Raw genomic sequence first — 23,936 nt, 5'->3', positions numbered from 1 at the left:
ACACAGAGCCATCCATTCATTTCCACCTTCTGCAAGCTTCAGTGTGAAGTCTCTCAAAACTCTGTCATGGAGTGCAACATCGAGTACAAGTACCACCTTATTACCTAGTCCACGTGCAAATACATACCTACCACACTAGGCAGATTTTACTCATTGACGGTTAACATAAAACATACTGGATTCTTTGGCAGCTGCAGTGTGAATGAGCTGAAGACATGAAAGTGACCGAGTGAAGCAGCGACATGACGAACATCACGGCACTCGAATAAGAGGAAGACAAGAACTTTATATTTGCTTCTAAATTGAAGGAAATGAAACTGCTCTTTACTTCTTTAAAAGTCAAATCACTTCAAAAGTGTGTTTTTTTTCTGGCCGTCAGTGACCAGATCATTGTGGGAAGATATATCTGTTCTGTTTCAGTGTTTTAAAGACAAAACAGTGGGGGAGACCGAGTCCTTGCTAAAACTCATACATCTCACCACAGGCACGGGCTGTCATACTCAGCGATTGACTGTGTTTCAATTTTACAATTCTTGTTGTTGTAGCAGCTTATGCTCTGTGATGAGGCCACTGGCTGCTAAAATTAGATAAAACTCTGAAAGGGAAATTAGCAGCTTTTTTTTTCATCCCTTAAAGTCAAAATTACCATAAGTGCAAAGTGCTGGTAAAAACTCTTGATCAATAGTAATTACTTTGGGTGAGGATGTAAGATTTATGGCGTTTGGTTCTGACTTTCTGGCCCTCCTTTCGCTCTCCTTTAGAAAAACGACTTCGAGCCTCATTTTCATTCTCACCTACTAAGTGTACAGTTTCCATCCGCCCACAGCTGAGCACGGTGCTGTGGATGAGAAATATCCCAGCGTTGCAATCGACAGTTGGTGAGAAAGGCTAATAATCCTGTCTCACTCAACAAGCCAGTTAATTTTGGCGTGTTCAGAGGAAGGTATAAACAGGCGGAGTGCCACAAATTTCTTCGGATAATCTACAATTCTGAAAAAGTAACACTTCCCTTTTTAAGTGACAACAGTTACAGTCAGGCCCAGAGGTAATGTTATGAACTCTTGATTTTCATTATACCTCTACAGGAGGGCTAATACCTGGTGGCTTCAATGCCTACATTTACTGACAAGTCCAGGGGAGTTTCTAAATGTCATTTCTTTTTGTTCTATGTCACACACCCTGAAAAGGTCATGCTTTTTATTTTGTGCTAATATTTAGTGCCCGGTAACAATGAATTTGCCATGTCCAACCACAAACTGCTTAGGGCCAAACTTTCCGCTTTCTTTTCTTGTGTCTGAACTCCCTTTCTGAGGAGCAAACATGAACTGCAATGAATTACACCTTTAATAGCAAGTGATGCTGCAGAGATCACAAAATATGAAAATTCCACACTGCTCCTGCATAACGATTACTGTAAGAAATCTGACAACATAATTATACTGGTAAAATCATTATGGCTGTCCTCTATAATAGAGCTTTCTCACAGCAAACATTTAGAAATTGCAGTTAAAATTAATAACATTAATCAAGCTGCTCGTGCTTACAACTTTTCCCTGTTTATTCTGGTTTATTTAAGACATTTTATTCCCTTATGCATCACTACAGGTCAATATGAACTGTATTAGAGATTATTACTTTGCTGTGCTATGAATTCCAAATTAGATGCATGATGTATGTACAGAGAGTCTGCAAGACAGAAGCTATTTTAACTGAAAAGCTTACACCCCTTTACTCTTGCCGAAACTGTCCATATATTACTTCACAGAGGAATGATTTTGCAAAGAAGCAAAATGAACAAAGTTGTTATACGGCTCCATTAGTTCTTCTTCAGAATCAGATCACACTGTTCGTGGTGCCAGAGAACACCGAGTGGAGATCTTCACAGCTTACTGTAATTTCGACTTCGTTCTCAAGCTCCAAGCCGCACCATCGGTGACCCCATCAGTCGCATAGTGTTTTCTCGAACATAGCAAAAGATGTGTCCCTGTAGGTCCTTTTCATGCAGTCATTTTGACTCAGCACAAAGAAAAGCAGAGGCACTCGGGAGCTAATAGCATTCATGATGACTCTGTTCCATTAAAGAGTAAGCCCATCAGTAAGCCTGTCTGCCAAGCCCTGAAACTGTCACACACGGGGAATGGTGCCATCATTAAAGAGTATCCTAAGACCAACCTCAACAGCTCTGGATAAAAGTTTCAAACTAGCTGCACCAGCCTTCCTGCTGGGTGCAGCTGGTTTAAGTGTTAAATCACCGAGGGTCAGAAGAGACCAGATTTTCGATGGGGTGTTAAGTTTCTCCGTGTTTTTTTCCACACAAACTCAGCTCTTCCATTCTTACCGAGCAGAAGCAGTTTTGTAAGGTGTCATGGAGACAGATCAGCTATCATTACTGATATTGATGGCACCTGTAGCTGCTCTGACATCTCGGAGTATTTGGACTAAAAGAGGCCTGTCGGAAGTCTGCTTTAAAGTCATGAACTACATTTCTGGGAGCAGTGTCAGACACAGGTCATTAAGTCCACAGTGGAGACGGACAGTTTTTGTGCGTCTGCAAGTGATATATGTGAGCCAGCAGGTTGGGCTCCTGCTATATTTTAAACAGGAGTAGTTAAAATTAGAGCAGTCAGATCCTGAATATGCGTGAGTGTCCTTTACCTCTGCGTTCAGTGGTAACAACCACAGCTTCCTGTCCTGCACCCCAGCCCACGGCAGTGCGAGCAATGAGTCGGAAAACGTAGCTCTGCTCAGAGGAAAGTCCTGTGACGGTGAACTGCCGAGCATTGGACCCCACCTCCACTGTAGTCCAGCGCTGAGGGTCCCTGCTGTCGAGGCGGTAGGAGATCTGGTAGCCTAGTGAGGGGCAGAAGGAAAGACAGAAGGAGGAGGAAGCTATATGAAATCTGTGTGAAATTCTTGCGTGTGATTGTGTTCACAGAGCCCACAGGAATCAAAGAGAGCACAATATGAGGCGAAACCCCCCCCTGCAAACATAGCTGCACAAAGCCATATCACACAGCTTCATTTCCACAATAAAACATACAAACAAATATGTTTTTCTTCAGGTCATGAAACTACATTTGAACTCTGTTGGGATTTGATATGTGCAGCTTCGTCCTTCATACTTACTATTTTCCAAAGACAAAGCCAGGATTTTAGAGCAGAACTCCAGTACACACTCACACGTTCCCCTACTCTCACAGTGTATAAACATATATCCTCTCTGTGTGTACCCTTGGCTGTGACCCATGGTGTACACGGCTCCAGTCTGTTTCTCTGTCTTATGTGCAGTAGGCCATGTAATAACACTAACATCCTTCAACACATGCACGCACGCTCAAACCACTGATCCCTGTCCAAGCTTTCCACAGGCTACTGGCCACTCACAAAGGCTCTTATTATGAAGATTGTATTGTACAGCAAATACACACTAGAAACACACAAGTGTGTGGATGTGATTAGTTCACAGTAAGACTGTCAGGATAATAATCTGCTCAGAGGCACCTAATCTGGTTGTGCGGGTGATAATCTCATCAGATAGTCTGATTATATGTTAATGTGAATGCTGCATGTGGGAGATTACTGGATAACAGCTAGATCACAAATCCTCCTGCATCGAAACAATTGGGTCATAGCACAGCATTATGTTCTGTACCATCATTAAGCCATTGCTGCTGTCACATACTGGAGGCTAAATCTCTGTTACATTAAGTGATTGCATCACGTTAGAGAAAGCCCTTAGTCCTTTTTTCCATAAGATATAAAATGTACGATGCACTATATTTCATTATGGTTTGCATGAGCAGACTAGCAGACTGTGCATCTAATGTATACCAATTTTTTTTTTCTTTGCCATTAGGGTTTTGAAAAGACTGGCGAGACAGACACCGATGGTATAACACAAGCAGACTGTTTTGAAGAGCAGAGCCACAAATGGAGAAAGTGTCACCAAAAGGACACCAGTAAGAGCTGAGAGAGGTTAATTTGATTTAGAAATGCTAAAGGGGATACATGCAAATATTAAACAAATAAATGATCAGTATGAAGTGAATGATTGACCTTTTGTCTGTAATAGAGTGAAGTGATTGCGTGCAGATTGTTTCTGAATTCGCGTCACTCCAGAATCAGTGTAATGTATATTCCACTGGCTTTTTTTATTTTGTGACTTCACACTCAGTTTAGAAAGGGTGATCAACAGTCAACACAGAGATAAAGGTGTCTATCAAGCCTATGCTGGAAGTGTCCAGATGACTAGTGTTCAGATATTATTGTTCCCTATGTTATTTCTGTCAGAGCATCAAACGCCCTTCTGAACAGTTTTTTTATCCATCTATGACCAAATTACACATCTGATTCATTTTGCAAAGGCTACCAAAAGAAGGAAATACAATTGTTAGCATCTACAAGAGAAAATCACTTGATAAAAAGACTATAAAGGACTATCATGCTCTATGGTCCTTGTTGGGCAAACATCACAACACATAGCTGTTTACATTATCGTAAGATATGTGGTCTATGATGTCCGGTTCCACCTCAGCCAGGGGTTAAGCGACTGGATCACAATGAATCACGGTAGACGTTCACACTTTGGTTCAGTGTTGTTCACTGACTGACCAAAAGATCAAGACATGTTTAAACACGGTCAGCGTTTCACTTCTCATCTCATAACCTTTCGTACACCATAGTATTTTAAGCATAGTAGAGATATACAGATTGTTTTCCTTTAGGACCCCTTGAGGGTCTTAAATAAAAAAAACATTTTTCAGCTTCCTAGTTTTTTTAAATTTTATTTAGCTTGGCTCTATGACTGAAAGCTGAACAAAGAGAGTACCTAATGAGTTAAAATGAGGGGTTTGCAGACGGTCTCAGTTAATCTGTTGTTTAGAGCTGCATTCATACTTCTTTACATTATGTTTCATGACCCTTAAAGAAGTGCTAAATGGCAAAATTATGGATGCATTAATTAAAGTTAGAGGGAATATTGATGCCTTGATTTGCTTTACTAATTAACTTCTGCGTTTTTATTGCTACTGTTCTAATTTGTGATATTCTCTTAATGTTTTCTTTCTCGTGCAAAGAAAATAATCCTCCATCCATCGCTGATTAAATTGCCACACTAATAAAGAGCTGGTAAGGCTTTTGCTTTTGGAGTTATGTCTTTAAAGGATCATTTCGCACTAACTAATCTACAAGCCAGCACAGTTAATATAAGAGACTTTTAAAATTCAGACTGAATTTGGGCAGCAGGTAGTGATGCAATACATGCAATGATGAGCATTTTAGAGGAAATCTTTAAATGTGTGCCTTTGTAAACTTTACAAAGAGACACACTGAAATGCAAACCAATGGGAGAATACTTTTTAGTATGCATTTTAGTACTCAGCATGTAAGTATTTGCAGTACAATATGCACACATTTGAGTAAAATGTGTCCTCTATTTTATTACTTCAGTGTGTATGTGTGGCTGTATTATATTCATAGAAGGGTGAAAGAACAAAAATGCCTCACTGCCCTGTGCCAAATTAGATTGTGCACTTTCTGTAGTCTTGTTTCTCCTCTGTCCACCTTCTGTGTCAGTCCCCATGGGTGGAGAACCCAAGGAGAAATGAGGCAGTCATGAGGACTAAAGAAACCAGTACTCTACAGACCTTTGTATCTGCATAAACACACAACACATGCTCAGCAAGGACACAGTAGGGCTGTATGTTTGTGTGTGTGTCTGTGTGATCGAGAGAGTGAGATTTGCCCTCCCACTCATCCTTCTGCTACAGAGTGGTGTCGCACTAAATGTCCTCCCGCTAACAATACAGTCACACATCACTCAAACTGTCCTGTTCAACTCGCTCTCCCACTGAGAGGACAAATACCACTCCTCACCCAGTTACTGCGTACACACACACACACACACACACACATACACATACACACACCTGTCCCTCCTATCACCTCTATACATCTACTGTCTGCTGTCTCTCCCCTTCTGTTCTCTCTCTTTCCAGCTCAGCAGCTCACACATTTCTCTCACCTCTCCTGGAGTGTTTTTCCGATTCACACCACACGGTGATAATGCATGAATCTGCACATTTATTTATAAATATATATAGATGGTCATATTTATTAGGAAAGGTGCCTTAAGCACCTACAGCTGTCTTTTTTCAGGTACAGACACATATACAGAGACAGCGGGAATCTTTTCCATTTTACAGTTTGTACTTGTCACAGTAGGTGTGTGTGTGTGTGTGTGTGTGCGTGTGTGGCTGAAACTGCAAAATCATTTGCTACAAGCATGAAAAATGGATTATGATTTAAATTTTGCTTTCAAATATCTGCTCACTTGTATATGTGGGCGTTTGTTTTTATACCTAATATGATGCCGTTGGGGGATGCAGGTGGCTGCCAAACCACCCTAACGGATGACAATCGAACTTCTGGAAACACCATCCTGACAGGGGGTCCTGGGACTGGAGAGAAAAATAGAGAAAGGAGTTGGCAGCAGAATTAAAAGATATTAATACACAATTTAAGAGAAAAGCAGCAGCGGCAAGAAAAAGAGGCTCAAAAGAAGTGCTTCAGTTCGGTAATGAGAAAAAGAGTATCTCAGCATCTGGCTCTTATACTGTAATATGTTAGCATTATAGCACACAGATGTACGTGCATATGCTCTCCACATATACACGCCGAAACACACACACACACAGACACACGCACACACAAATATATACATTGAGTGAGTTTCTTACACATCTTTAAGAGGTACTTGTAAAAGACACAAAACAGAAAATGTAATTCCTTTCAGCCTCACTCAGGAGTCCACATGTTCCACACCAGCAAATACATGTCAACGTATGTCTTTGTGTGTGTGTGTGTGTGTGTGCTTGTGGGTACAGTAGGTGTATGCGTAGGTTCATTATACATCGCCGGGAATTGACTTCCTCATTCTTGTTTCATCCTGAAATGAGAAAAACTTTTCAAACGTGACACCGTTTGATAGAGGAGAGCGAGTGTGTCTATGAGGGTTTCAGTTTGTGTGTGTGTGTGTGTGAGCAGATGTGAGTTTCTGTGCGTATGTGTGAGTGCCCAAGTGTACTTCATGATTCAGAAAAGAACAGGCCAGGTTACTGCCATCCTGAAAAGTCTGCCGTGGTTACCAGGTTGATGCAGAGGCGTGGAACACATGAACACAAATACCCACGGCTGGGTGATTAATGAAATCATTGATTATGTTCTTTCATGCTTCTCTAAAACGCCTTACTCGCTGTTTAGTTCAGCTGCAGCAAAGATGACACAAAGAGGGCCTTTTGTAATCAATCAATCTGTATGTAGGAGGTAAAAGTTATAACAAAGTATCTGTAGATGAATCTGCAGAAGAATCAGAATGATCTCCTTTGTCTCACGATCACAGCAGCTCTTTTATAATGCTCACTTCTCCTTTCTTTCCATGTAGATCCCTTGAAGGCCTGCGTTTGTATTTTCCACTTTCTCTTCCCACACACCTCACATGGTGGCAACAGATGACTTTATGACCTTGTAAATTCATAGCTCAGGGTTTAAGGCAAATTCACAGACTTGCCTAAACCCCAAACAAATAAATCTGTGCCCCCTACCAACTTATTTATTTATTTAATAAACAAACAACTTTCAAAGTTTAATAAATCTTTGTTTTGTTTTTCTAAAGTCAGCGACAAATCATGTTGAATATTCACCAAATATTGAAGAAAACAGCTTTAATTATGATTTTTGCCAGATTCAAACAGCCCAAAATATCCACATACTACAGCTACAGAGGCAGGTGCACCTTCTTCTTTTTGTATGCAGTTGGTGTGCCACAGGGATGCGTATTAGGACTACTGCTCTTCTTCATACAGCTAGGTCAATAAGTATTTGGACAATGACACTATTTTTGAAATTCTGCATGCAACACTTTCTTTCAAGACTTTGGTGTCCCTGAGTTGGCCAGAGCATCTCTTTTTAAGATTTTACCAGATTCTAAATTTGGTAGATTTATTTTGTTTTTTCAGCCTAATGATGGCTTCCCTCGCTTCTCTACTCAATCAACATCTGATTTGGATTTCATACTGAGAGCTCCAGTGAGCTTCTACCAAAAGTAAATTCAACAATTAGAATTAACTCCACTCCACAAAACAGCAGTAAACAGTTCCTAAACTGTTACAATACTTTTGTTAAATCCCTTGAGTTGAAAGTGAAAGTCTGAACTTCAAATTCCATGTTGATTTTTTGTTTCCTACTCCGCTATGGTACTGTACAAAGTCAAACGTTAAAAAAAAACAAAAACATTTTGTGTGCTCTTACGGACAGTGCTGCAGTCTGCCTTTGATGTTGCTCAGTCTTGTTCAACTCCTCTTAAGCTGTGTTAAACACAGAAAAATCCAACTTTATGGTATTTTCAAATTGCAAAGAGTTGCCGTCTAATCTTCCTAACGTCTGAAGTGTTCAGAACACATATGTATTTAGGCAATATTACAGATCATATCTTATCATATAAAATTCACACTGATAGGTCCATCTAACAAGTACAAATCTCTCTCCCTCCATATCGAATGAATGCATCTGATCAGCATCTGGAAAAAGTATACTACTCTCTTTGAAGGTTTATGGATGGATGAATTTGTATGACCACTGACTTCATAATGGCAGATTTTTCCTCTTATCTGTGTATATTGCAGACAGAACTGGTTACAATGCAGGAAGTCAATTTTAAAGGACTGAGAAAACAGTGCTCTTGGTCATGGGGACTTCCTTTGAAGTTGCAGTGACATTCGCTTTAAACTGAACCTTTTTGTTCCTGATGCATTATGGATCTGGGTCTTATTTGCACTTGCTTGTGCTGTGTGTCAGTTATATGCGTGTGATTACTTGTGATTGTCTGTAAGTGATACATCCCACTTGGACACATCACTCTTGAATTAGTACTTACAAGATAGAAGATATGAAAACATATATTAAAAAGCTGGTGATTAGACAGGGTAAGAGAAAACTGGGTCCTACCATCTTCTTTGGTTCTTAGCAGTATGCGGTTGCTGGGTGGGCCGTCACCCATACGTGTGTATGCCAGCACCTGCAGCACATACACTGTGTATTTTTGGAGGGCCCCGAGGAGCAGCGACACACTCCCCTCTCCTTCTGCCACCTGAACACTGGGGGGACCTTCTGAGTCTTTCTTGCTGTATAAAACCTGCACAAAGCGACCAAAACAAATATATCTCACATAAAAAAGAAAAAAAAAACATACACAGAAATGAACAAACACATCTAGCAGTCTGTTTCAATTTTGTTCAGACAGTGTCTGTAGCCTAAACACTCCTATCTTAGATGTACATCAGGCTACTGCAATAATTATCTGAATAACAATAACAATAATAGCCTAATTTTTTTTATATACAGCACAGAATGCAACACAGTTTAAAGAAATTAAGTAATAAATTCCAAAATATAATCAGTTAAGGCTACAAAAAAGCAGAACATAAAAAAGCAAATTAAAACAACAAACAAAACAACAACCGATGTGCATCTCCGTGTAGGGTCACAGCGAGGCAAAGCTTTGTTTCCAGTGTTTAAATGTGCAGGATAAAGCACCATTATGCTTAATCAGTGTTCACGTCTCAGTCTATTGCAGGTGATTCTTTACTTAGGTGAATTTGGACATCTGATATATTTGACTTTTTATAGTCTGTGATCAAAAGGTTTTTACACTACCTGGTTTGCACTGAGCAAACATCCTGGAGATTATTTTAAGGACCCCAAATCTGTATTTTCTAAGTTATTAAGGTGACACAATATTAGTGTTCCATCCATTATCCGCTTTGCAGCACATAACTGGGTCAAAAACACATAAAGTTATTCTCGGTTCTAAAAAAATATTTGTTTTTCACACAGGCATACAAAGTGTATTTGTTTTTCAGCTGCTGGTTTAGTGTGCTTGCAAGTATTTCTAACACTAGAATGGTGTGCGTGGAACTGACTCACAATACAGTGCCAGTGCTAATCATAGCCAAGTCAACGATGGAGCGCGTGAGCCTGAGCGACGACGTGACTCAGCGATGTGTTTTTGACAGCCACGGAGGACAACGGCACAGAAAAACAGGCTTCATCACCTCAAACAACAAAAACCGATCCTAAAATTAAAATGACATTAGTGCCAGCCACTAAGAAAACAAAACAGTGCACGCTGTACTTTTACAGTTTCCGATTTTAAAAAAATATGTCAGGAGCTGCTCGCTCTTTTTTTTGTTCTTCGTTTTTCGGCTTTTCTTTTTTTTTAATATTCATGAGCGTGAACATCAATACCGCACACTTAAAACCATTTGAGGGAAAATGTCACCTTAAACCCAAGTGTCTAAAAACAGAAATAGTCTTAAGGAGTGCACAGCAGGAAGCAGCAGCAACTATTCAGCATCTACTAGCGCATGGAAGGTGTTAAAAAGCTGCTGCTGGCAGTCACTTCCCATCTATTAACATGTTAGGCATGCAGCTCAGTGTGATCCTTAGGAGGGCACAAGAAAACACACAGATGTGGAGTGTGATGTGCTTTGGGCATGGTGGATGACCTGGATTCCACACAGCGTTTTTCCTTTTTTTAATAGATGGCACCGGTTTATATCACACAGTCACAGCCTATTTTCCTTTGCAGATTTATGTATTTGTAACACAACCATGTCCATGGGTTTGAGGATAAATTCTCCCCCTTTTAAATCTTTGTTCTGCTGTCTTGTGTTTGGGTGGAGATTAAGAGGTGAACTCACTGCTGCTTCTATATTAGCACAAATATTTTTCTTTATTTTATTTTTTCTTTTGATGAATGTTTGAAAGGCAACTTAAAAATGCAGACAATTGCTGTTTTCTCCTTTTTATTTAAAAGCCAAAGCTAGTGGAGTATATAAATCACTCCAGGGTGAGCTTTGGAGTCCAAAAAAACCCTACCCCGAAAAACAGGTGCACCCACACAGGTGTGACTGCCAGTGCCAAAAGTGATGAGAAAATGAGTGCACCTTGCACTTCACTATCAACACTGTTCTTCCAGCTCTTTCTCTGAAACCTGCAGCTTATGTCAAGTATGTCTTCGATGGGGCTCACAATGAGACAGACATGTCTGCTTTTTCTTTTGGGAAATATGAGAAAGGGTAAAGCTTTAATTTGGCAGATGTGGATAGACTGCGGGCTATGTATCTTTAGTGGGCGGAAAGGCTGGACTTGAATACTCATGCGGAGTCTGTAAAGCACAGTCAATCCACGAATATGCACACAAACATCCCATTTTCTTGCCTACACTGCATTTTATGTACTAAATTACAAATAAAGTAATTGCAAAACCAGCAGCCTTTGTGGATTATTGTTCGTTTTTGTGAATGAATAATCCAGCTATTGTTTCTACTACAACATCACACAAACTGCTGTTTTATGAAAGCGTATTAATCACTAAAGCCTCTCTCACATGCGTGCGTGTGATTACACGCAAATGGCCCCCAAACACACTTACTGCAGCGGGGTGCTTTTAAAAGCATTAAAGTAGGAAGAACAAACTGGAGCAATTACAGGATGTTGCATCATGTTTAGCTTATATCAGATTGTAAGTTATATATATATATATATATGTGTGTGTGTGTGTGTGTGTGTGTGTGTGTGTGATTGCTGCAGGAAGTGATAATGGACTAAAGAGGCCAAGTAGGGATGCCAGGATAGGACGCAGGTTTTATTCACCTTATATCCCAGGATGACTCCATTCTTCTGTGACTGAGGGAGAGCAGACCACATGAGCAGGATCTTGCTGGAACTCACTGCCTCGGCAGTCACATTCACTGGAGATCCAGATGGAACTAGCGAGCACACAGAGAAACACACACACACACACACTGCTCAGTGCTACTTCACTCTCTGAACCAATCTTCGATTTTATCTCAATCATCTCCTCCTCCCTCTCCCCATCAATCTTAATCTCGCTGAAACAGAGGGAGAGTGTAGAGGGCACAGAGAGGTGGCAGGATGAGAGGAGACACGGGGAGGTAATGGGAGCACTTTATTCCTCATCCATCTGCCTTCTTATACCCAGCAAATACAATATCTTACAGAGATCTCTGCTGGACACTTGCAAAGATGAAAGATGGATCAATGAGGTCTATGTTCATACCAGATTCTGTGGTCTGTGCTGCGACAGTTTGACTCCACGGTCCTGGTCCTATAGAGTTGAGGGCTTGTATCTGAACCTGGTACTGGGTAAAGGGATTTAGACCTTCTAATGTGGCCTCACTGGTGCCCCCAGTACCCTTCACATCCTCATTCCTGTTCTCCCCCTGACCGTCTGTCTTGGACACCCGCAGACGGTAGCCCACAGTCTCTGGACTGCTGTTGTACTCAGATTCTGAAAGAGGCTGGAAGGAAACAAACAGTGAGAGGAAGAGAAGCGCAGGTTAGAGAGAAATACTTGTATTTATTGTTCCTGTCATGTTGCCAAGGTCATGTTGCATTCCTCCATACTTGTGCATGGAAGTACACACGAATGCAAGAAATCAGTATAAGACTCACATCACATGGAGGAAGCTGTTTTCACAACATTCTCCCAAGAAAATCTTTTATTTATTTTTTTCATCTGATTTTGCTTTTTGTTCCCATATTGACACAAAAAATGCAGGTGAGCATGCCACAGCCCTGAACTGTAGAAGCATCACAATAATTTGTGCAACAATTTGTGAAGTGAGCATCAATCTACTTGAGGGCAGTTAATTAATTTCGGCAGCAATTAATTGAGGGGAGAGAGACTAAAAAAATTATGGTTAACATGCTGATACAACAAAAAAGGAAATGTGAGAAAGTGTTCAAAGGACTCTGCAGTGCTAGAAAAAAAAACGTACGTCCTTACTACTTTAATAGGAATTCAGACAATAAGTATTGTATTTGATCATCAGCAAGTGTGAGCACCTCTATAAAAGGAGGTGGTTTGGCAGTTTGCTGGGCTGGAGTATTCAGGTGTTCATAACATACTACTAAATAAAAAAGCAATGGCTACATCTCATGACAGTACAAATAGAAAAAGACTGAACAGGTATGGAAGGGTTCCAGGAGAAAGACTCTCTAAAATCAGAATCAGAATCAGAAGACTTTATTTATCCCCAAGGGGCAATTAAAATGAACATAGCAGCACAGGTTAGGATTGAAAGGTTCAGCATGTGAACAAACCACAAAACTTCTGGAAGAAGTGAAGATGTATGGCCATAATGCAGAGCGCCATGTTTGGAGAACACAACACATCACCACAAACACGTCATACCAACTGCAAAGCATGTCGGTGGAAAGTTGATGATTTGGGCTAAGTCTCCAGCCACAGGACCCGGGCACCTTGCCGTTACTAAGTCAACTACGAACTCCTCTGTATACCAAAGTATTTTAGAGTCAAATGTGACACCAACAGCTCTGTCCAACAGGACAATGATCCCAAGCACAGAAGCAAATCCACCATTCTAACCATTCAGAATTCCCTTGAGGTATTTCTTTCCAAAGTTAAATATTTATTGCTAGGTAAAAGTGTATTTTTAAGTGCTGTGCTGATAAAATCTGACAAACTCACTGATTTCAAATAAGCCCCAACATAGCAATCACAAGTCAGAAACTGAAGACAGCTATTTGAAATGTGAAATCGCCAAAAACTGAAAATGTGAGCATGTTGTGAAATGTAGGAGCCCGTCACTCACGGTAACAAGCTGACTGAGAAAACGGCTCTCCACAATATGATGAACAAGTGAAAAAAAGGCATTTTTGTAGCACTCGAGAATATGGTTATTTTTGTTATTGTGTCAAAGTACATCAAAAAACCTTTTACCATTTTCTTCCCTTTGACATCCCATCTCCTGATCCTTTTCTCTCCATCTACTTCTTTTCCCCATCTTAGTCACCCTCTGTCATCTTCTTTTACTCACTTCCATTAACTTCCATTTTCATTTCCTGCGACCCTCTCTTCGTCTCCTGTCCACACTTTTTCTGTCATCTCATTCTGCCCCTGACCCACCCTTGATCATGCATTACTTCCACAACCATTACTCATTGTCCTAAGATCATGTCAGCAGAAAGTTCAGGTTGCTCACAGTATATAAGTCTGCAGCAGATTTTAACCAACACTGTACACAGCGTTTGCTCTATGCTGTGCAACAGATAAGGAAGTGAGACACCCAGTCATTTTAAATACCCTGGTGATTTAGCTCAGCTTAGCATTTAGGAGCCATAATACAGAATGTCACATTAGCTTTATTACCCTTAATATGCAGCTTAGAATAATAGCCTTAGCTAAAACCATTGTGACGGTTCCATTACAGCAGAAAACCTAGCATAGCTGAGGCTGGGCGCTAACATGCAGGTAAAATCCCATTAGCATGCTGCACAGGTAGCCCATAGCACCTCAGTGTCTGTGTCTGATTTGACAGGCTCTTTTTCTCATTCCAACTCTTAAATGGAAAATACTCTGCTCTCCATTTATGTTATAATAAAAGTGGGGAAGGGGGAGTGAAGGAGAGATGGAGGGAAAAGAGAGAGGGATGAAGAGCAGGAACAAGAGCAAAAACAGAAAAGACAGTGAGGAGAAAATTACATTGCAGTTTGTACAGCTAGCAGTCCACATGGTGAATGGGAAATGTGACAGATTAGTGTTAGCACTGATAACCAGGAGAGACACTGATTACAGCCTGTCAACCACTCAACCTGTTCAGTCCTGCTGCTGCAGAGTGCACGTGCACATACATATGCACACGAGAACTAAAGTGGGAGCAAAGACACCGAGATGCAGCGCAAAGAAACAAAGGCAGTCCCAATTAACCCTCTCTGAAGGAGTGTAAAGGGGCAGAATCAGGGTGGAAGGTTTCACAGTTTACTGTGTGTCTGGTATGTGTGTTAGTACCTTCCAGCTGAATCGCAGGCTGGTCTGTGTAGCAGACAGAAGGCTGAGGTCAGAGGGGTGTGTGTCTGGGGCAGCCTGTAAGGTCTGAATCAGCCTAGAGGGGGCGCTCATGGAACTGGATCCGACGATGTTCACCTGCTGCATCCTGAACCTGGTGCGAACAGAAAGCAAAGTTACAGGAATAGTCATTGTATACAAGGTGAGCTCATTTCACATAAAGCCAGTGAAAGCAGTTTAATGTCTTTTATGCTTTTCAGAGTCAGAAAAGACAATTCTGATAATATGATATTGATCAGGGGAGCATAATAGGCTTGGAGACAGCAATTTATAACAATCAGGCTGTGGGGTGTGTTCGGGTTCAATACGTTTCTTCAAATATTTTCAATTCAAGTCCCATCAGCCTCAATTTGCCTCTGAGTGTAACACTAATTAGCAAATCTCGACGTGGCGTGGTAAAGTTTCTACCTGCTAAACATCATCACTGTCATTGTTTGTCGACTCTTAGGGCTCACTAATCGCACAGCTGGGTGTGAGCGGCAAATGTTTTCATTTTCAAAGGTGATGGTGCAATCTGATCCAAATGTGGAAAAGAGGCTGCATCAATTATTAACAGGAGAATACAGAAACAGCAGGGGCACGAGTTGGTAATGACCAATCACAAGCCCCTCTGCTCATCTCATCCACTCCAAAAGCAGCCCCAGATAAATCAGGGAATAGAAGACAGAGGTTCATTTTCATGAAGCACCTTTAAAATAAAACAGATATGGATAAACATACATGCTTAGCAGTAGAATGAACAGACTGTGAGTGGACCTGCAGGAATATTGGGCTTTGCACACAATTACTAAAGCAATTATTTGGGACTCAGTGGTTTTTCTCCACCACTCCGCTCCGCCACTTTATTAGCTACAGCTAGTGCTGGCATGGAGCCTTTTTGCCTTGATATCTGCCTTGACTCTTCATAGATTCAACGATCTGCTGGAACTATTCCTCAGAGATTTTGCTCCATATTGACATGACAGCACCACACAGTTGTGGCATATTTGTCAGCTGCACATCTGTGGTGATCTGTTCTATTGAGATCTGGTGACTGTGGAGGCCATTTGAGAACAGTGATACAAGTTTACATGGCTCATTATACTGCTCAAAGCAATATTAGATAGATGGGTACATTGTGGTCATAAAGGTTGGCAACAATCCTCAGGTAGGCTGTGATGTTTGAGGGGCACCATTACACCATGACCAGCAGCCTGAACCAATGACACAAGGCAGGATGTATCCATGCTTTCACACTGTTTACGCCAAATTCTGATCATACCATCTGAGTGCCACAGCAGCATCAGGCATGTTGTAGCTTCAGTTTCCTGTTTTTAGCTGACAGGAGTGGCTCAAGTGTGGCATTCTGCTGTTTGACGCAAAGTGTCTGATTATTCAAACAAATCCATCTGCCCCAACCATTCAAAGTCACTTAAATCACATTCTTCACCATTCTGATGCTCCGTTTGAACTTCAGCAGGTGATCTTGACCTTTCTACATGTCATGTTTTGTTGCCATTTGATTGGTTGATTAGATATTTAGATTATGGGGAAGCTGAACAGAAGGACCTAATAAAGTGGCTGGTGAGTGCACATTAAAGACCAATAAACACGAGCAGGTCTGTGTCAAAAGTATCAGTCTTTATCCAACAGAGGGCAAAAATGTGGTTAATGTTATTTAAATCACATTGTAATGTCTGGTGAGTTTTTTAAGTTGCGGATGAAAGGATTCACACTGCGTCATGTGTGCATAAAGTAAGCAGGTTTTTGATTTCTGCCATCCAGTTGGTCTGAGCAGAGGGGAATACAATAATCCAATAAAACCCATCAATGGTGCTTCTGCCTCCACTATCAGAGCATCACTTTGTTTACATTTTTGCTTTTATACTCTTAATAAAACTGGAATTTGGAATCTATGAAATTAAGATCTGGCCCACTCCTGCTGCATACCAAGAGGTTTAAAATGAATGAAGCCTTGGTGGTTTAAATCAGCAAACAGTACAGATAACTTAGAGTTGATCAGAGTTTGATCAACTACATCTGAAAAATTCCATTTGTTTCTCTCACTTTTTTTGGAAATCCCTGGATTACATTGATATGTAATAATCTTTTCAGTTATGCAGCTATCAAAGTGCTGTAGTAGTGCTGTGGAAAATCATTTAAGAGACGTGTTTTGTGATTTTGGAGAGTCTGACTGTGTTCTATGATAATTCTCTGTGTCTGTGAGAAGATGTGGTCTAAGCAGATTTAGGCACAAATGAAATTTCATGCCAAAAAAGGTTCACACAAATTGAACTGTGCTGCTTAATCAGCATATAACCACACTTTCAGCTGTGCTCCTTCTTTGGGCAAACACGTTTGTCTGGTGCCAGAAAATTATCAAGCAGATGCAGATCCAAGAAAACAGACTTTCAAAAACAGGCTTATAAAACCTCTATTAGCTGTGTGACCTGACAGATGAGCTGTTAGTGTGCCTGGTCACTAGTTTAAATCCCAGCTGGCCAGACCGCTGTTGCATGTCTACTCGTTTTACCACATTTGTTGGAACCACATGTGTAGCTTAGGTTGGAGCACCGAGGGAGATGGAGGTTAATTGCACATGCGCTACTTGGATTTGTCATGGATTTTAATAAATCAGATGTGCTTCAGCTAAATTTCTGGTTATATTCAAAATTTTCATTGAAAACATGTCAGACATACAAATATCTCTGCTGTGGGAAGAATTTAAGGAATCAGTAGAGGCTGACCGATATGGCATTTTTAAAAGCGGTACTGTTATTAGAGGATTTGAAAGTCTCATACTTGGATTCTTCGGCTGATATATTTTTCTTTCAGGCACACAAAACAGAATGGCTCCTAAGGCTAGTGGTTTACACATTTGCCAAACAAGTAAAAGATTCCTAGTTTGACCCAATGAAGGAGCCACAAATCCCTTTAGGGATGTGTCAGTAAGGACATCCAGTGTAAAAATGTTACCTAATCAAACCTACCGCGTTGAACCCCTGTGAATAAGGGAGCAGCTGAAAGTAGCTTACACTAAACAAAAAGGATTTCTCTAACATTTGTGTATTTATTTTAGACAATACACTTTATAAGTTAACTTGTTTTATAGATACAGCGAGGGATGACTCCTTTACGCTCTGAATGATTCGGATCAGCTGGTTGTTGTGTTAGTGGCATTCCAAACACTTGTTGCTAGCAGGGAAGTTGTACAAAACCCTCTGGTGGACAAACGATCCAACATCAATGCTGATAACAAGGCAGAAGGGTGTTTCTCCTGTTTTCTTTATTTTTTAAACCAGTCATTATAAATACAGATACTGACATATCAGCCAATAGCTAATACTGAGTGACAATATCAGCCTGCTGATAAATCAGGTACATTTAGAGCTGAATAAAAACCAGGACAGGCAACTTTACCTTGCTTAGTTTCTTTGCAAAAACACTAAACTCGTAAAACATCGTTTTATGTCCTGATATTAGACCCAATCCTGCAATCTTATCAAGCTGCCTGCAAGCTCACAGCAATAGAGGAGTTGCTGCTGAGTGGTTGACTGAGACCACTGGACACTGAGTGTGTGTGTCAATGGAAAATTGTACTTAGTAGTCAGTATAATCTTTCAGTGATATAAGTTCGCATATGGTAGAATACTGCATGCAGTTATTTGTATTAGGAAATATTTAACCATGTATGCTTAGAGGCGTATAATCAATTGTGTAGTGACAGGATGTGTGATCTCTAGCAGGCTGCAAAAGGCTTGGTGTGCATTCCAGGAATGCACACCTACATCCTGGGAGCATGGAAAGAGGTCGTACCTTGTTTTATTTTTCTATTGTTTTAACGTAACTATGCCTGTTTTAGTCTAAGTGCCTTTTGTTTAGATGAACTGCTGGACTTCCTCACTGTGTTATCTAGGGTGAGGGGGAGACTACCCTCTTCCTGACCAGGGATGTTCCTTTTGTGCTGTCATGTTATATGACCCTTTGATCAGCAGCACCACACACACACACACACACACACACACACACACACACATGTACACCTCCACATTCCAATGTAAGGAACAAACGCTCACTGAAGTATAAATAAAGACCGGGGCAGTTTCTCAGTGCGAGCCTCAGTGCTGGAGGCTGCCCTTGTTAGCAAGAAGTTCTGTGTGTTTCTCTTCTCTGAGTCTTTACTGAAGAAGTGTTTTAGAGTATATTTCTTAACAGTGTGTCAGAGAGAATTACATTTACCACTCAAGGTCCAGTTGTTGTATGAACTCATAACTCATATTTTGCCAATAAAAAAGCTCTATTGGTGAGTGAAAGAGACCTCCTTCTGTTAGGGGCATTTCTCTCTGAGTAATGTTAGCGTTTCTTTCCTAAACAAACCCTCTGCTTTCTTTATGCTTTTATTGGAGATGAGGACGGGGGCCAAATGCACAAGTTCCAAATATTGGGGGACACATACCCAGAAAACTACAGCTGCAAATCAAAACAAGAAAACAAACAAAAAAAACTGTACTTGCACATCCACATGTAACTTTACTGAAGAGGAAGCAAAACTTACTGAATGGAGCACAGATTAACAACCATTTCAGTTTTCTGTGCTCAGATCAAATTTGTCCCATCTCATATATATATGATATTTCTTTCAGTATTTTGATCTGGAACTCTCCGCCAGAGTTTGTTTAGTTGACTGATGGTCAAGTAAAAGTGATATAAGAAAGCAGAGCCATTAGGGAGTATTTGTTACTTTTGTAACTTCTAAAAGAAGCCGTGCTTCTGTGTGGCTTTGAACGATAAACCGTGGGAGCGTGCAGGTTGTGTAAGAGGCTACATCTTTGAGTTTTTGTCCCTGTATTGGGAGATAGAGAGCAGGGTGTAAAGAGGGACTTAAAGCAGGGGATAAGAAATACTGACAAGTGCATCACTTCATCTAACGTCCCAATGGTGTCGCCTGTGACAACATAATCCCTGTGAGTGTACAGCGCGTGCATACACACACTGCAATCCCATTACAGATGAAGGCCGAGATACAGAGAGCAAAAGGAAGGCATGGTCAGATTGCCCGATAAATAGAGAAGATAGGCAGACAGATAGCTAGAGAAGGAGAAGGAAAGAGCGAGAGAGAGTGAGAGGGGGAAGAGTTGCTGCTGTTCAGAATGGCGATTGATCACATACACAAAATACAAGCTCCCCCTGTGGAGGGATTACAGACACTCCGCTGTCCTCCTCCATTTCCTCCTCTCCTCGTCTCTAATCCCTTTGTCTCGTCTTCTCTTTAATGTGTTCTGCTGCCCTTCCCACTTTCTGATCACCTCTTTTCTCCCCGTCCTCATCCTTCTCCTTCCCTCTGGCTAGTTGCAGGAGGGTAATAAGGATCTGCATGCAGCAGCTGTGAAGGTGCTGACAAACAGAAAAGTCTCAGATGGAACTGTCTCTCTGTGTGTCTGTGTGATTTATCTAACTTCTCCTGAGCCGAGCAATACAGCAGAACCTGGTGCAGAGTGAGATGTGTTTGAGGAAGCTGTTGATTATATGTGTGTGTGCAGGTGGTAGCGTGGGATATGTGTGTTTGTTGCTCACCTGTACTGAGTGAAAGGAGTGAGGTCTGGGATTTCCAGAGTGTCTGCATCTGGCTGGTTGTCTTTTTGGTACACAACTTTCCACTCCTCCTCTTTTCCATCATCCTTCACCACCTGTTGAAAAGGTAATCAGATGGAAGACAGTTTCTCTTTTGCTTGATTTGTCAATAAGAGCTGACCACAAAAGTGTGCATGCAACACAAACACAGTCACACGCACCTGTCCTTCAACTATCCATCGTGATATGGCGGTCTTGCCATCAGGACCGGGTCGAAATCTCACCGTTGCGGTCCGAGGGCTGATGTTGGAGATGACTAAGTTTGAAGGAGCACCAGGAAGTTCTGCAGATAGAAAACAGAAAAAACAGTGCTTTAGCCTATATGCAGATAGTGCTTGCAAGATACCTGTCACTGCTGCATATTACTGATAATCATGCAGATATGTAAAACATTTACTGGAAAAAAAGATTATTACATGTTCCTTTTTAATGAGAATAGAAGTCTGTGTATGGCTTTAAGATGTCTTAAATATTCACTGGCAATTTCATTAGGTATAACTTTTCGACTATTTAGATATTTAAGCAGCCGATCACATGGCAGCAACTCAGTGCATTTATGCATGTAGACATGGTTAAGATGTTTACTTGATGAGTTCAAACCAAGCATCAGAACATGAAAGAAAAGTGATTTAAGTGGCTTTGAATATGCTATGGTTGTTTGTGCCAGACGGGCTGGTCTGTGCAATTTTCCCACAGAATGATCTCTAGTGTTTAAAGAGAATGGTCTGAAAAAGAGAAAATATCCAGCAAGTTCAGCTCTCTGGGTGAAAACACCTTGTTGATACTAATGGCCATACTGCTTTGAGCTGCAAGGACGGCAACAGGAACTCATAAACCACTTGTTACAACCAAGGTATGCAGAAGAATGTACAACACGATGAACGTTAAAGCAGACGAGTTACAGCAGAACAAGACCACACCAGGTGCCCGTTCTGGTAGCTACAGACAGAAAACTGGGGCTACAATTTGCATTGGATCAGCAAAAGTCTACAATGGAAGGAACAGAATTTGAACAGAAAGTGAATTTGGTGTAAACAACATGAAAGCATGGCTCCATCCTGCTTGTATAAACAGTTTCAGCTGCAGGTGGTGGTGTAATGGCAGGGGATATTCTCTTGGCACACTTAACCACAGCGTACCCATCTTCTGATGGCAATTTCAGCAGGAAAACACACCATGTCACAAAGCTCAAACCATCTCAAACTGGTTTATTGAACATAACAATGAGTTCACTGTTCTCAAATGGCCTCCACACTCAATTGAACAGAGTACCCCTGGGATGTGATGATGTGGAAAAGGAGATTTGTATAACAAATGTCAAGTTGAGAAATTTGTAAAAAGTTTGTGAGACTATCACAGCATGGCCCAAAATCTCTGAGGAATAGTTCACCTTATTCTGAAGGCAACCTACCAGTATTAACAAGGTGTAACTAATAAAGTGGCCAGTGGATTTAGATTTGAGGAAAGAAAACTAAAACAACTCCTACTGCAGGTGCTGCGATAACCACATAAATACACATCCAGTTAGAGACCTGTGTTTTGTCCAAACAGTAAAGGACACATGGACAAATGAATGAATTGTCCACAGCATGGAAGAAGACTGATTGTAGGATTGAAGATTCTGGATTGTAAATAAGAGCAGAATAAAAAATATATTAACACTGAAATGTTTTTATCTGCAAACAGATACAAATATGTAAAATGGCATAACTGACAAAAACATGTCTGAGAATTGCCACATGGCTAATGTGAGATAGAAAAAAAGAAGCATGAATCATGCTGCCAAGTACGAAAGCCAAAAAAATTCCTCCAGTACTTTTTTTAATGTGTCCATGTTTGACCATACAAAAGTATGATTAAAAAGGTTGTTGTTAACTAAAGTACAAGAATCTCTGCATTTTGTTCTCTCTCAGAAGAATTCAGTCCAAATTTCCAAGATCAATAACACAACGCAGTGAGACAGTGACACAGCACAGCAGTGGAGGTAAGATGAAGGTTTCAATATGTCCCATATACAGGGAGTGCAGAATTATTAGGCAAATGAGTATTTTGTCCACTTCATCCTCTTCATGCATGTTGTCTTACCCCAAGCTGTATAGGCTCGAAAGCCTACTACCAATTAAGCATATTAGGTGATGTGCATCTCTGTAATGAGAAGGGGTGTGGTCTAATGACATCAACACCCTATATCAGGTGTGCATAATTATTAGGCAACTTCCTTTCCTTTGGCAAAATGGGTCAAAAGAAGGACTTGACAGGCTCAGAAAAGTCAAAAATAGTGAGATATCTTGCAGAGGGATGCAGCAGTCTCAAAATTGCAAAGCTTCTGAAGCGTGATCATCGAACAATCAAGCGTTTCATTCAAAATAGTCAACAGGGTCGCAAGAAGCGTGTGGAAAAACCAAGGCGCAAAATAACTGCCCATGAACTGAGAAAAGTCAAGCATGCAGCTGCCAAGATGCCACTTGCCACCAGTTTGGCCATATTTCAGAGCTGCAACATCACTGGAGTGCCCAAAAGCACAAGGTGTGCAATACTCAGAGACATGGCCAAGGTAAGAAAGGCTGAAAGACGACCACCACTGAACAAGACACACAAGCTGAAACGTCAAGACTGGGCCAAGAAATATCTCAAGACTGGTTTTTCTAAGGTTTTATGGACTGATGTAATGAGAGTGAGTCTTGATGGGCCAGATGGATGGGCCCGTGGCTGGATTGGTAAAGGGCAGAGAGCTCCAGTCCGACTCAGACGCCAGCAAGGTGGAGGTGGAGTACTGGTTCAGGCTGGTATCATCAAAGATGAGCTTGTGGGGCCTTTTCGGGTTGAGGATGGAGTCAAGCTCAACTCCCAGTCCTACTGCCAGTTTCTGGAAGACACCTTCTTCAAGCAGTGGTACAGGAAGAAGTCTGCATCCTTCAAGAAAAACATGATTTTCATGCAGGACAATGCTCCATCACAGGCGTCCAAGTACTCCACAGCGTGGCTGGCAAGAAAGGGTATAAAAGAAGAAAAACTAATGACATGGCCTCCTCGTTCACCTGATCTGAACCCCATTGAGAACCTGTGGTCCATCATCAAATGTGAGATTTACAAGGAGGGAAAACAGTACACCTCTCTGAACAGTGTCTGGGAGGCTGTGGTTGCTGCTGCACGCAATGTTGATGGTGAACAGATCAAAACACTGACAGAATCCATGGATGGCAGGCTTTTGAGTGTCCTTGCAAAGAAAGGTGGCTATATTGGTCGCTGATTTGTTTTTGTTTTGTTTTTGAATGTCAGAAACGTATATTTGTGAATGTGGAGATGTTATATTGGTTTCACTGGTAAAAATCAATAATTGAAATGGGTATATATTTGTTTTTTGTTAAGTTGCCTA

The 23,936-nt window shown here is 41.0% G+C and overlaps 1 protein-coding gene across 2 annotated transcripts in view; it reads right to left on the bottom strand.

Annotated features, from left to right (window-relative positions):
- Positions 1–23,936, bottom strand: part of LOC146385846 (protein sidekick-1-like) — a 275,365-nt gene that overhangs the window by 29,257 nt on the left and 222,172 nt on the right. For both annotated transcript variants that reach the window (XM_084931824.1, XM_084931825.1), the window contains 8 exons: positions 20,722–20,843; positions 20,504–20,616; positions 14,894–15,044; positions 12,140–12,380; positions 11,713–11,828; positions 9,004–9,190; positions 6,360–6,458; positions 2,656–2,850 (listed from right to left, as the gene is read on the bottom strand). In XM_084931824.1, coding sequence (XP_084787950.1) covers positions 2,656–2,850; positions 6,360–6,458; positions 9,004–9,190; positions 11,713–11,828; positions 12,140–12,380; positions 14,894–15,044; positions 20,504–20,616; positions 20,722–20,843 — 1,224 coding nt within the window. The remainder of the gene's footprint in view (positions 1–2,655; positions 2,851–6,359; positions 6,459–9,003; positions 9,191–11,712; positions 11,829–12,139; positions 12,381–14,893; positions 15,045–20,503; positions 20,617–20,721; positions 20,844–23,936) is intronic.

The sequence above is a fragment of the Perissodus microlepis genome, chromosome 6, assembly GCF_051167445.1.
Source record: "Perissodus microlepis isolate ML-2025 ecotype Zambia chromosome 6, ASM5116744v1, whole genome shotgun sequence".
NCBI lineage: Eukaryota > Metazoa > Chordata > Actinopteri > Cichliformes > Cichlidae > Perissodus > Perissodus microlepis.
The sequence above is the reverse complement of the archived record's forward strand: the minus strand, read 5'-3'. Positions and strand labels throughout refer to the sequence as shown.